This window comes from Brachyhypopomus gauderio, chromosome 9, assembly GCF_052324685.1.
Source record: "Brachyhypopomus gauderio isolate BG-103 chromosome 9, BGAUD_0.2, whole genome shotgun sequence".
In the NCBI taxonomy this organism is placed as follows: Eukaryota; Metazoa; Chordata; class Actinopteri; order Gymnotiformes; family Hypopomidae; genus Brachyhypopomus; species Brachyhypopomus gauderio.
This window is the reverse complement of record NC_135219.1, coordinates 1,300,702-1,315,635: the sequence shown is the minus strand read 5'-3', so window position 1 is coordinate 1,315,635 and position 14,934 is coordinate 1,300,702. Positions and strand designations below refer to the sequence as shown.

The 14,934-nt window shown below is 51.3% G+C and overlaps 1 protein-coding gene across 1 annotated transcript in view; it reads right to left on the bottom strand.

The window, feature by feature from the left end:
* map3k5 (mitogen-activated protein kinase kinase kinase 5) overlaps nt 1–14,919 on the bottom strand; it is a 37,099-nt gene extending 22,180 nt beyond the window's left edge. Inside the window, exons 1-5 of the mRNA XM_077016390.1 lie at nt 14,056–14,919; nt 5,909–6,048; nt 5,241–5,264; nt 3,520–3,713; nt 871–1,039 (exon numbers count right to left, since the gene is read on the bottom strand). Of these exons, the coding sequence (XP_076872505.1) occupies nt 871–1,039; nt 3,520–3,713; nt 5,241–5,264; nt 5,909–6,048; nt 14,056–14,473 (945 nt within the window). The 5' untranslated portion in view covers nt 14,474–14,919. The remainder of the gene's footprint in view (nt 1–870; nt 1,040–3,519; nt 3,714–5,240; nt 5,265–5,908; nt 6,049–14,055) is intronic.
* Between the last annotated feature and the right edge of the window lie 15 nt (nt 14,920–14,934).

Genomic DNA, 14,934 nt, shown 5'->3' with positions numbered 1-14,934 from the left:
TTGATGTCTACCTGTGGTAATTAAACAATACATAACCACACACGCTTGGATCACGCCCACCTCCAGCACACCGAACCGTGCAGTTTTACTAGACTGGTCCGCATACCTCGAGGTTTCTGTCTCCTTTAAAATGTCACTTCATCTGCTTCCTTTAGACTCACAGCCAGCTGGAAACCCAAGACAGACGGGCAGAGGCCAGACAGTCTGGCCAAAGTCTGGGCTCCTCACGCATTTACACGCTGGAGTCTAGAGAGACGGAAACCAGATTGCTTTGCACCTCCTTGGCTCACTAGCTGAACCCATGACAAACAGGTTTGGGACTTCCCATCTCAACGTTGGTGAGATACATACCATCTGTTCTAATCAGACTTTTACACAACTCGTGGCCAAAGGTCAACCGAAAAGTTTTCATCCAGTCTTGACAAGTTGTAGGGATTATACCCTCCCAAAGACCCCTTGCAGAAGTAGCTAGGGAAAGTGAGCTAGGGTTGACTGGGTCCAGAGAGGTTGAGCCGCCTGTATTTTTATTAAACGCACACGGGGTGATGATCTCTTCTGTCGCAGCACCAGAGAAGGTCCAGAACTGCTTTGCCATTAAACGTTAATTGCACGCACTCATAGGAAAAGGTTTCCACAGTGGGGGAAAAAAAGCTAAATTTAAATTGAAATTAAAATTAAAACTGAAATTGAAAATTGAAATTAAAACTTAAATTGAACCATGAGGATGCTCATATATATAATATGGAGGATGCTTATATATATAATATATAACAAGATATAATGACATATAGGATGTTAACAGTGAAGTAATACGTTTTATTCGACCAAAAATGTATAATTAATTGTAACGTTTTCAAAATATGTTTATACCTGTATGTCTCTGTACGACAGCAGCAGATTGATCACGATGTCCGCCGACAGACACTCCACGTTGTCCAATCGCTGCTGGATCCGCCCCAACTCTGCCGCTAGCTCCGCCCCCGTGTAGAGCTCCCGTGCCTTGCGGATCTCGTTGAGGATGGTCTCACGGAAGTACTGGCTGCAGAGGTCCACAAACACAGCACTTTCAGGCTGTGTTCGAAACAGCCTACTGCATACTGCATACTGCACTCAGTATATACTGGATACTGCATACTGGTCCTCGTAGTAGTATGCAGTACTGTATCCAGTATGTGACAAAAGCAAAGCATACTACAGGGTGAACCAGTGGGGAACCGTCAGGGCCCTCTACGCCCTCTCAGAGGGCCTAAAATATTCTTAAAGCATTATATATATAATTATCCAATTTTATTTTATCTACTTACAGTTTGACATTCGACATCTAAACAATTACAAAAATATAAGCAAATAAAATATTCACCCGTGTCTATTCAATCTGTGTTGGAAGGTGAGGGGTTGAGTGGAAGCCTGTGAGCCTGTGTCTCCCCCTATCAGGACTGTGATGCCCGCTGTTCGTTTACAGAGGGCCTGGCAGTTATAATTCAGCACAATACCAGTTTCAAATGACAGCAAAATTGACCAATCATATCTTCTCTCTTAGTGGGCGGGCTTAACTGTATGATAATTTCCGCCCGCTGTGGCGACGCTAGCTGTCGTTAGCACCATCGCTAGCTAGTTTCGATTCATTGATTCAGGATTGACGTCCTCGTGCGCGTTGTTTACATATTCCGCTTGCGAGAACCACGGAGCTGTGAACCTTATTTTGTTTGGAAACTTATTTTGCTTAAGATGTTATCTAGTACAGATATTATTGTTTATTGCGTTTTTAAAGCTGTACTGTCGTCTCAGTTTTTCTTTATTTAGTTTATTAAGAAAGGGAAAAAAAAATTTCGGGGGGGGGGGGGGGGGGGTAGCGGGCCCAAGTTTAAAGGTCACGGTTCGCTACTGGGGTGAACGTAGCGTTGCATGATGGGATACAGTACACCACGAAGATAGCTCTGTTCGCGTACTGGAATATTTTGCGGAAGTAGTATGTCATGCAGGGATGTTTCGCGTACTGGAAAAAATATTTTTATTCACATACTGCATACTGCATACTGATGCCCAAGCAGTACACCAGTAGTATGTAGTCTCAGCTCCATGTTGGCCATCATGGGGCCTCCTGTGTCTCCACGAAATGCACGGTCAGACCACACCAGTCAAGCCCAGATGCCATGCCAGTTAGCCATGTCTCCACTGCAGAGTCATTTAGCATTAGCAGGTTAAGGGCTTTTTATAATATTTCTGTCAAGAAGTTAAAATCAACTCATAACTGCTTCGGGGAGAATTCTGTTGGGAATTCTGAGAATTCTTCCAACGAGTCTTCAAAACTAAGGAGTTACCATGACCAAGTCAGACAAAATCATATGAAACAACCAATAAAATTAACAAAGACAAAAACATTTTGAGAAATGTGACACACTCCTATTATATCCACCGACTGTTTAAAGAGGGTGTATCTTTCAGCTGCTGTTCTTGGCCAAGACTGCAAGTTGATACTACGTTCTGCTTTTTGGGAGTAACCCATTAGCACACCGCACGACAACGGTCCAGCAAACAGCGGCGTCTAAAAGCAGCCGATGCCGGAACACGTCTGGGAATAACCGAACTGAAGCGGCCCGTCGGCTGGACGTGGACACGCGGCCATCGCGCTCTCGCTCGCGGACACAACGGGGCCGTCGCATGCAAACTCCACCGCGTGCGCGACTTGGCGGAAGCGCTCGGATGTGATAGGACGTCGGAACGCCAAACGCAGCCCTTGTTTTCATGCAAACGAGCGGTGACAAGGACACGTTGACAATAGAGCCGGTTAATGCAAACGGGGCCAGTAAAGCTCTGGGTGGTTTTTGTTCCAACACAGAATCCACACGAATCATACAGATTCTACAGTTCTACGTCAAACAGAAGGTAATAAGTGAGACCGACGATCCGGTCAGTGCAGCTGTGTGTGTGTGTGTGTGTGTGTGTGTGTGTGTGTGTTCCTCACAGCCTATAGATCTCTGAATGCATGTCATCGTCATGGTGACATGGGCAGGAGAGAATATAGCAAAAAAAAAAAAAAACAGGAGGCGTCTGGGAGCGTGTGGGGTCTTTCAGAAACACACACACACACACACACACAAGCTCTCTTTATATCTGGTAAACTTAGGTTTCTGTTACAAGAAAGAAAACCTCTCTGCAGGTGTTTGAACGCTGGGGACTGCAAGTTCTCTCAGTATAGTGGCAATGACTCAGAACTATCGATGTGACGGAGAGGAACTCACACACACACACACACACACACACACACACACACACACACACACACACACACACACACACACACACACACAGAGCAGCAAGTCCCTCCGTTTCTCCTGTACTTTCCCTGTGATGAGTAAGTGTAATCATTAACACTCTTTAATCATGGTATGCAAACATAAATCAAAAACATAACAGGGGCATAATAAAAACAGGGAGGGAAACTGACAGAAACTGCCACGTTAATGTCTGTGTGAGTGTGTGTGTGTGTGTGTGCGCGCGTGTGTCGGCCGCCCTCACCAGGAGCTGGTCTGCGTGCTGGACAGCAGCTGGGTCAGGCGGTCCAGGAGGGGCATACAGATGGGCCCCAGCAGGGCCTCAAAGCTGGGCTGCATCAGCTCACTCAGGCCCTTGATCAGACTGCTCTCACAACAGTACACCTTACACTGGGGCGTCACCACGTACGGGATGAACATGTAGTTAGCAGCACACGTCTGCACACACAGGGAGACGGGGAGGGACACCGTGTCAGAGACATCGTACGGTAGACGTTAAAAGGAACCGGAGACAGATAAATGATCTGTGCGGCTCACACACACACACACACACACACACACACGACGGAGAGGCAGACATGGAAGGAAAAAGGGAGAATGTGGAACTGTATGGCTGGAAGTCAGCAGCGTACATTCTCATTCTCATTCTCTCTCTCTCTCTCTCTCTCTCTCTCTCTCTCTCTTCCCCTCTCTCTCTCTTCCACTATCTCCCTCTCTCTCTCTTCCTCTCTCTCTCTTCCCTCTCTCTCTCTTCCCTCTCTCTCTTCCTCTCTCTCTCTCTCTCTCTCTCTCTTCCTCTCTCTCTCTCTTCCCTCTCTCTCTCTCTTCCCTCTCTCTCTCTCTCTCTCCTGCTCTATATATAAACCTGTCTAGTGAGACCTACAATTGGATACATTACCTGATGCCCTATCACAAGCTCATTCATATTTTAGTCGGTCAGGGCATGGAGAGAGAGAGAGAGACTGTGTGTGTGTGTGTGAGTGTGTGTGTGTGTGTGTGTGTGTGTGTGTGTGTGTGTGTGTGTGTGTGTGTGTGTGTGTGTGAGAGAGAGAGAGAGAGAGACATAGCACTGGCAGTTTCAGACTGTCAATATTTTTTTTAATATTTTGAAAATCAATATTTTCTCATGAAAATCTCATGATCTTCTCCTTAGGTCATTATTAATCATTATATATTATATATAATATGAAATACTGATATATTAACCAGTATCATAAGAACCAGTGCACTAACAGCCTCTTTCTCCTTACTTTGAGCTGGTCCAGGGTCTGGGCTACACGGGCCACACCCCAGCCCAACAGCTCTGACCCTGGCAGGAGCCACGCGGGCCCACCTCCCCCGACAACACGGAGAACAGAGAAACACGCCAGCAGGCGAAGGCTTGACAGGAAGAGACACACTGATAAAGATGTCAGTCAGGAGCGGAAGGACGGAAGACAAAACATGACAGAAAACATGACAGACAGACAGAGAGAGAGATAACGAGGAAGAGAAGCACAGTGGTGGGGGCGTACAGGCAGAGGGTGGGGCGTGGTGGGGGGTGGGAGCGTACAGGCAGAGGGTGGGGGGGTGTGTGGGGGGGGGGGTTCACACATGCTGACTGGGGGGGGCCGACAGCGTGTTTCCTGCTACCTGCAGCTCAAAGCCATCTGATCCCTTAAAGCCACTTACAGTCTCAGTAAGAGACACTGAGCAACTCACTAACCCCTACTCTCCCCATCTGTGCCACACAGAGAGAACGAGGGAGAGAGGGATGGAGGGATGGAGACTGGGAAAGAGGGAGAGAGAGACAGAGGACAGAGGGACGGAGGTGATTGTCCCTTGCAGGACCAGACAGGTGTGACTGCTGGTGTTGGATTTATTACAGCAGTCATGTGATTCTAAGAAAACAAAGCTTCACTGCAAATCCTCCCATATGATGTGGTGTGTGTGTGTGTGTGTTTGTGTGTGCGTGCGTGCACTCACAGTGTTCTTCTGGCACACGATCTCCTGTGAAAAGAAAACACACGGGACATGTGTGAATTTATAATTTACAGCTCAGCCAAACCACTAAATCCAAGTATCTGCATCACAACCGTCGCCTCAGGCGAGTCACGTGACTCTCGCGGCCGCGTGTGGTGTGAGCAGAGCGGGGCACGAAATGAGCGCGTCTGTGTGGCGGCCGGCCAAACATCGGTGTCTCTGCACATCAGTGCATGTTACACCCCCCCAATGGAGTCTAAGGAGTTCATGGCAGTGGTGGGACTGCACTGTTCCCTGTGCCTCGTCGTGAACCACAATGGAAGTCACTGGAACTGAAATGACTCATCCTCAGCGCTAAATGCACCGACGCGAGATGCTAACACAACTCGGGCTTTAAATAGAACTCGGCAGCAAAGTGCGCTGTTGAAAAGCAGCTGCCTCAAATCGCCGTCCCGGGCTAGACGAAAGCTTTCTCCAAACACAACACTGTCACGCCCGGGGGGCCGCGTTCACACTACTCCTGATTCGCCTCTAGCTTATGACATCATAAGGAAGGCTGAGCGTGTGCAAGATTGCGAAAGAGGACGGCCTTCGTGTAGAGAAGAGCGCCGATTGCTTATGTGCGCCTGCTGAGGTAGCTCGACAAAGCCTCGGGGCGAAACCCGGGCTACCTGTAAGGACTGCAGTGAGTCGGTGTTGGAGTCACAGTAGAGGATGATGTTGTTAGCCATGCTGAAACTCTCCCGCACTCCCAGGTGATAGAACAGGGATGGCTGGCGGAAGGCATCGGTCATTTCCACCACTGCGATGTCTGCAGGGAGCGAGAGAGGGAGAGAGAGAGAGAGAGAGAGAGAGAAATAAAGAAGAAGACAGAGAAACACAGAGACAAAGAGAAACAGAGACGGAGAGACACAGAGAGACGAGAATGTTTAGCTTGTAAATATATTATACCCACAGCAGAAAGACTCTTGTGTTTACCGCACTTAGGTCACAAATGTGTGTGTTTTCCATAGGGCCTGTCCCTAGACCAAGCTCTCGGGCCTAGAATGTAAATACCAGCAGGAAGTCAATTCTTGTGATGTGTGTGTGAGTGAGTGAGTGAGTGAGTGAGTGAGTGCAAGTGCTTCTGTTCACACTTAAGCAAGAGGAAACTGCTCAGACAGTAATAGTGAAGTGAAGCTAAGGGGCGGGGCTTAGCTAGCGAATCCTGAGCATGGACGCCCAGACAAAGCCCCAGCACACTCAACTGCTATCAGGGCTAATAGGAAGTGTGTTTACTGAGGATTTAAGGAAATACTCGGTCAAAACCAACACTAATATTGCAGATAATGACCGGCAGGGCGAGCCGGGCGCACACACGTGTGCTGGACGCCGTGGGCGTGAGAGGGAGTCCAGCTCTCTCCTGAGGCTGGACAATGACAGCGTTCTTCAGGGTGAGGGAGTGCCCAGCCACACAGCGCCGGCCAGGAAGTCCAACCGGACCGGTGGCCTCTCTCCCGCACAATATGCTCATACAGAGTCCTTATGAAGAGAGTTAAAAATACCGCCGTACAATAGGTAAGAACACACCTACACCCAGAGCTACAAACAAAATAAAATCTCCTTATCCACAACCACACAAAACAAAAACGTTCCTCCCTGTTCAAGCCTTTGTCTCCGTTTGTCCCACACACACACACACACGCATCACGTTACAAACTCACAACATTGCAACACTAGGCCTTAGGGCACGAAAGCATTAATTTGGGGGGGAAATCTCCTCTGATTGGCTGCAGGCCCTCTCCTGTCCCCGCCCCTCCACTCCTCGCCCCTCCCCTCACTCCAGTCCAGCGTCAAACACACCCATCAGTTCCACTCGCACTGAACAGCCACACCGCTGTCCTCAAATGACCTCGAGGTCTGCAAAGAGGATGCAAGAAAGAGAGAAAAACTAAACCTTCTTTACACACACACACACACACACACACACACACAGGTGGTTTTGTCTGTGCTTTCACTCTGGTCTCCTCTCCTGCTCTCTCACACGTTCCTGTGAGAGCCCCTCAGATCCATTAGCAGAAGATCAGAGGAGCAAACTTGGGATTCTGAATAAGCTCATCGTCCATTAGCCAGTGTGTGTGTTTGACTCAGCACGTATGTGTGTGTGTGTGTGTGTGTGTGTTCTCATTTAAGACTTTCACTTGTCTGCGTCATGCACTTCCTCAACTATAACCTCAACCCCCCCCCCCCCCCCCCCACTCCCCCAAAACCCACCAGAGAACAGTGGCCAGAAATATGTGGACCCCATTCATTGCTTTGCTAGCGGGTATTTTTTTTTACCATGACACTCGTGTTACCACGACACTTGTGTCACCTAGACACTCGTGTTACCACGACACTTGTGTTACCATGTCCATAATCCTCAGCAGAGTGTCACGACCTAAAGGCAGAAGCTTTCTTGTTGCAACACGGGTCAGCCTGGTCCTCGGCCACGACGGCCTTGGGGACTTCTCACTCACAGCCAAGCTGATACTGCAGATAAAATTCCATGTCATTACTGATTTGGACCGTGAGGAAACGGCACCAGCATCAGCCGGCGGCGTTATGAGCGTCGTCAGTGAGTGTCGGGACGTACTTAGTGAGAAGATGAGCTTGGAGAATCTACACTTTGGGATGTGTAGAGTTGCAGATACAGTGTGTGTGTGTGTGTGTGTGTGTGTGTGTGTGTGTGTGTAAGAGCAGCATGGAGAAACAGCATGCACATCTATCTGTTCACCGTAATGCTGCAACAGTGTGACGCGTCTGTGTGCTGCGGTTTTTCTTCACACCCAGGAGTGAAGAGAATTTCTGTTCAGCGGTGCAGATGCACCATCAGTAACACAAGAACAGCGCTGAAGATGAAAGTGCCAACCTGCCAGCTTACCCACAATCCTGCTGTCTCAACTGACCTCATCAACCTCAGCACTAATGGGGTTATGGACACAGTGCTCCGACTCGAGCCCAAGGAACTAAAAAAAAAAAAACACCTACAATCAAAAATAACACAAACCCACAGCTAAGGGCTGGCATTCTGGACTATGGTTTCACATATCAGATTATGTTCAGTCCGGACAACAACAGTAGCACAACTATGAGGCCCAGAATGTGAAGCCACTGAACATGCTGAAGCCCAGTACGCTGAAGCCCAGTACGCTGAAGCCCAGTACGCTGAAGCCCAGTACGCTGAAGACCAGTACGCTGAAGACCAGTACGCTGAAGACCAGTACGCTGAATACCAGTACGCTGAAGACCAGTACGCTGAAGACCAGTACGCTGAAGACCAGTATCTAGCCCCATTGCTCATCTGACAGGCAGCACAACTGCTACTGTCACTGACAGACGGACGCAACGCTTCATGGCCGGGTGAATCACACCAGGAGGACGAGGGGGTTGAAGGTCTGACCTTTCAGCGAGAGCGGGAACTCTGTTGACGCCACTCGACGCCGTGCGGGAGAGGCGGGAGAACCGCACCTCTCTGCAGGACGCTGGCTCGGTTCAAAGGCTCAGCGACGCTCCTCGCTGAGAGCGACCGCCCCGGCCGAGCCGAGCTGAGACGAGACGAGCCGAGGCGAGACGAGCTTGATCAGCGGCAGCGCACAGGCTGACGCGGCTTCGCGAACTTCACTACCTTCCCGGCTCCTGGCTTCCAGAGCTGTTTGTTTGTTTGTTTGTATGTGTGAAAGAATACTTAAACAAACAATCAGAGGAATGTTGCCCGGTAAGGTGCAACAGCGCAATTGGACCTGCTCAGCGGTATTAATTCACGCTCTCTTCAGCGGCTAAAACAGGAAGGCCGCGTCACACTCCGCTTGCTGACGCAATTCGGGGAATTACCAACTCTGTGAGGTGTGTTTGCAAACGGACCGTCCCGAATATAAAGGCCGCGGGAACAAAAGCCTAGACGTGGCACTAGCTGCCCCAGGGGAGGGTGGCATTGGCAGTCCAGCAGAGAGAGGAGGAGGGGGGTTTATATGGTTGTACTGGGTGGTACTGTGCAGAGCAGGGCAGGAAGTGAGGGGGGCCGCGATCCACACCCGACCCCGTGCACCAGAACCAGAACGCCACGCTCTTCCTCCGTCGTGGTGACCGAGGTTCTCCTCTCCCTCTGCATTTGTGTCAACACGAAAAACAAGCACATCCTCAGGCAACCAGACCTGGGTCAGGCACCCTGGGTCAGGCCACCTGGGTCAGGCCTCCTGGGTCAGGCAACCTGGGTCGGGCCAATATGGGCTCGCCCTCTCACCTCCCGTTTCGGCCATTTGACCTGGACCATCTGGGGGACGACGCGTCTCGATGGCGGTCGAGGTCTCCCCCAGGTCTCAGGACACGTGCAGGTCCTGATTTTGCTGTGTACATGTCGCATGGTGCTCTGCTTCCCAGTGACCTACATGGCCACAAACCGGACACAGACAGGTCCGACTCAAACCAGCACCACCTCTCCCTCCTCTGCTCCTCACAGCTTTGATTTCCCTTTGATCTTGCAGTTTCAAAAGGGCTTCTGATAAAAAAAAACCCCCTGTAAAATGACAGAGGGCTGCTGTGGTCATATTGTGCTTTGAATAAAAAACCTTTGAATGGTGCATGAATAAACATAAACGCAGAAGTAAAATGTGCCTCGCGTAATGGAAGACATGAAAAAAAACGTGCAAAAATCCGTGCAGTGAGGAAGAAGCAGCAATGAAACCCTTTACGTCTAGTACAGTGCATTCTGGGTAAGGCAACGTCCTGCCACCAGAGACGGGAGCAGGATATAAACACCCAGCAGCTGAACTTCCTGCCACTGATTCAGACTGCTGCCTATAAGCAATTAGCAGGACGACAGTTCAACAGTGATTCATAACGGACCCCCAGCCATAATCACTGGACCGTTTTCATCCCTCCGTGTGAACAGTGAGCGTTGCTGGTTACATTACCAGAACGTGGCGTTAGCGGTACTGGTGGGTCACTACGCTTCCCTGAGTCCCGAGTCTCGAGACACACAGCAGCAAAGACTCCGGCCGAGACCCGCGTCGCCGTAACAACGGTGAGCACACTCATAGGCACACTTCCATGGCAACGCACACGAGTGCACTGCAGATTCTTCAGGGTCTTCCACTACATCCTGGCCCGTGCGTGTGTGTGTGTGTGTGTGTGTTTCAGTGCCATCGCTTCTGTTCGGGGCCTTTGATCTGCGACGCTCTCTCCCTCTACACTTCTCACACTACCTCAGAACTGCTGAACACTCAGAACATTGTCTGGTCGCCTAGGATGCAAATGCAAATCCAAAATCTCAGAAGAGCGTGAGATGGAGTGAGGATTAAAGTTTGGTGGACAGGGGGAGAATCCAGCATCGTCCTCAGGCAGACGCGGTGTGGAGATCGCCCCAGACCACAGCTTGTTTGTCCATCAGCCTTTTTTGAGTCATTCGGGCATAAAAAAAATAATGATCTCTGTCCTTCTCCTGATAATGTCATCTGCCTGAATACTTCCGGTGTTTTGCAAGACCTCGGTGTGACCTTTCAGATCATGACGTAGAGAGACTGCACGCTCAGATGAACAGAGAAACACAACCGCCACCAGCTGAACTTCCACTTACAGCCTCCTCCAGAGTACACGGCTCACCTTATGTGAGGAGAGTCTACTACTGGGGTACCAGTGCAAGCAGTTGTGATGAGACATCCCAACACTGCACCATGTGTTCAGCCCTGCACAGTCAACACTCCACCGCTGTGGAGGTACAAGAACTGAAACTATAAGTAGAGTGTAGGAAACAGAAAAAACAAAAACAGACTGGATTTTTGAGGAGACGCCACGGTCATTTCCAACCCCGCCTTCTTTGGGCGTGGTGTGCACACACTTCTACAGACCTCGTGTAATGATCCATTCACAAGCAGCTTTATGATCCGTTTCATCATCTGCTGGACGATAGCAGGAAACGATATATTTCCCATCACGCGCGGCTGCCAGGAACTCTGTGCTTTCTGGCGATCGTGCCAGTGCAGGTTTATGACGTACTGCCGGACGCTGCCGGCGCTGAACGCACAGACATGCGGGCTCTTCTCGGACCTCGCTGGTGTAAACGCTAAACTGAACTGGGAAACTCTGCCTCTGACTAGGACTGGAGAAAGAAGTGGACTCCTTATCTGCTATTTTAAGCCGACTAGTCCAATCGACTTTCCCACTGACAAATCTTGCAACCTTAAAACTAGAAGGTTTTATTGTCCCAGCACTGCCTCTGTCCTTAATAAACGTCTCATATGCCTTATCGAAATGAACTGCAAATGCACAAGTGTGTGTGTGTGTGTGTGTGTGTGTGTGTGTGTGTGTGTGTGTGTGTGTGTGAGGCTGTATTATTATAGAGTTAAACAGCTGCAATAACCTGTCCATCAGACCATTAGCACAGTTATATCACACGGCTGAGCACGGCTGTGTGGTAGTTTACGTGCCCCGGCCTGCCCAAGACTCCCTACAGCCCCTAAAGCCAAACACCCCCCCCACCCACACACACACACACACAGAGAGAAAAGGAATCTCGTTCAGCAGTTCACAGGAATGTTCCACATGCCCCCGGGTAAAGGAGCCAGGACCGGCGAGTGCAGGGAATTCGGACCATGATCGGGTCCTGCTGGCATGGAAACCCTACAGCCTCCAAAGGCCCGTCAGTCACCGTGGCAACACACATCCAGCAGAACAGAGATTAATCGAGGTCCAGAAGACGAGTCGTGTGTATGCGCGTGTTTTGTGTGTGGGATTAGTACATGCATTTTGTGTGTGGGACTGTTATGTGTGTTTGTGTATCGTTACACACTGGGTCGGTATTGTTACACACCGAGTCGGTATCGTTACACCCCTGGCCGGTACAGTCCTGGCTGTTTAATTTAGCTCAGCTGTTTTGCCGACTTAGTGCGATGTTTCCACCACAACAGCATGGAATTCTTGGCAGCTGGAACCAGGAGGGAACCAGGAGGAAACCTCCGCTGAAATCTCGCCTGCCCCCCGCACGCCTGCCACTCCCCCCGCACGCCTGCCACTCCCCCCAGCCCTTCTGCCACTCCCCCCAGCCCTTCTGCCGCCTCCCCCCTCACGCCTGCCACTCCCCCCGCACGCCTGCCACTCCCCCCGCACGCCTGCCACTCCCCCCAGCCCTTCTGCCACTCCCCCCAGCCCTTCTGCCGCCTCCCCCCGCACGCCTGCCGCTCCCCCCCGCACGCCTGCCGCTCCCCCCCGCACGCCTGCCGCTCCCCCCCGCACGCCTGCCGCTCCCCCCCCCACACGCCTGCCGCTCCCCCCGCACGCCTGCCGCTCCCCCCTCACGCCTGCCACTCCCCCCTCACGCCTGCCACTCCCCCCCGCACGCCTGCCACTGCCCCCCGCACGCCTGCCGCTCCCCCCTCACGCCTGCCACTCCCCCCTCACGCCTGCCACTCCCCCCACACGCCTGCCGCCTCCCCCCCCCCCCCCCCCACCTCTCTGCCACGCCTCCTGTCCTCCTATTCCTCCCACATTCGTGAAGGAGCAGAGAAGTCCCGCACACCGGCTGACATTTCTCATGCGCTCGCAGAGCTTTGGCGTGGGAGGGGGCCGACCCGTGACAACACCTCCACCCCCTCCTTCCTCTCTTCTCTTTTGAAAGGTTACCCTGTCATTTTGGCTGATTCTTTCCTGCCAATTTTTTTACTGGTTTCACAAGCACGTGCCCCCCCCCCCCCCCCCACACACACACACACACACCCGTCCCGTTGGCCTTGACTACAATGGCACCAGTCTCCTACACGCCAGCCAAGGAGACTAGTGTTTACGCAGCTCTCTACAAACACTCACCTATTTACCAAACCCTTTCCGTGTTGGAGGAAGTCCTACAGCAGGTATAATGTACAAAGCGGGCCCGAGGCGGCCGGGGGGGGGGGGTGTGTTCTTTTGAAGTACTTCTACATCGCACCATTAGAACAGTCAATTTGACATACATACTGGAACAAAGATGCATACTGAATGTTCGGGTCTGTGCACTGATGTTATACTAAAACTCCCGAGATCAAAGGAGTTTGATCGCTAACCTGCCTGCCAACTGCACTAATTCCCGGCCGCCGGATCACACGACTGTTGCTTCTTTACGGATGAACATCCATCAGGATGGAGTGTATGCTCATAAAGTCAAACGCCGTAGGGGAGAGACACCAGGAACTTCCTCTTAACGCTGGCATGAGAGCTGGCTGGATGGCATCCAGGAGCTTTGATACGCTCACCTAACTTCAGCGCAGGGAAACGTCAGATCTAATTGCAGCTAATTGTTTTGCTTCAGGTGTTTTTGTTGATTGGTTTATTTTATTTTTTTAACAACACTTCTAAAGCCACCTTCTGGGTCTCGGTGTCGGAGGCTGGATTGGGACCGAGATGGAGGCTGGGTGGTGGACCATCTACCTCCTGCAGCTTGTGGGAGCAGCATGCCAGGGTGTGTGGACTGCTGACCCTGTGCACTGAGCTCCACCCACATACTCATCTACATAAGCAATACTGGAAAAACCTAAATCTCATCAATGCACGTGGGTGCAAGTACTGTGAAGCCCAGTTGTGTTTGGTTTTCTAAGGGATAATCGTTCATTTTTATGAAAAAATAACAAATGTGTGCTCTGAAGAAACGCTCTTTGGTGTATCACCATCAGGTGTGTGGCAAATGCACCTCGTTGCACATGTATCACGCTTTTCCAAGAACAGATTGCGCACTTCAGAGACGTGCACACGCACCGCTTAAACGCACGTTTACTGTAGTAAACACCTGCTCAGGTCTCGTGGTGAGGACCCACAGCGACTCACGTCGACCTACCTGCGTTGTAAAACTGGTCAAGGACTGAGGTTTCGCCGAAGTCCAGTTTGCCAAAGAGGACTACTTCTAGTGCGCTCCCCACAGCCTCGCAGGCGTCCTTCAGACACTGCAGAGCCATGCTCTCTGCGCTCTGGGCTTGGTTCGTCTCCGAGTTCATCACGTAAACCACCGTCACCTTCCGGTTCTTGCAGTTCCCCGCTGCCAACAAGCTGCCGCTGTCTGCCGAGCAACTTATGACCCCGATGGTGCCCACGCTGCTGCTGGCGACCGGGTCGTGCCAGAACGTCCCGGCAGCGGGGACTACCGGGCCGAACCCGGCCTCCCCGCGGTGCAACGAGGCGCCTCCACAGCGCTCACGGTCCGCGGACTCCGACAGAGACGGTACCGAGAGAGAAATAACCTCCCGATCCGAATTCATCTTCTCCGAGATGTTAAAGCAACAACATAGAGGTTCTGATCACTATTCGGATTCACTTTCCTTCAAACCACCACATGCTGTCATCGTCTTGGCAAAAATGTTCACGCAGGAAGAGAACATGGTCAAATAAATCGGAGTAAAAGATCCGGGCGGGCTGCTGTGGACCACGAGTCGCTCGTCACGACTCCAACCCGAACCCGAACCGTCTAGTCTCGCAACCGCGCGCAGCTCCCCAGCATTTCAACACACTCGCGGTTCCGCTGCGAGCTCACATAGTTGCCAAAGTTAACACACGACGTCGGTTTTGTCAGTAAACTCCCGGAGCAGAGAGGAAGGACGTGTTCGGTCCAAACCTCCACGATACTCCACGGTGCAGATCAAAGGCTGCCGACTGAACCTGTCTTACTAAAACGAAAACAAACATCGGTGTATCGTTCCCATCGCGTGTGGACCCTGCCCTA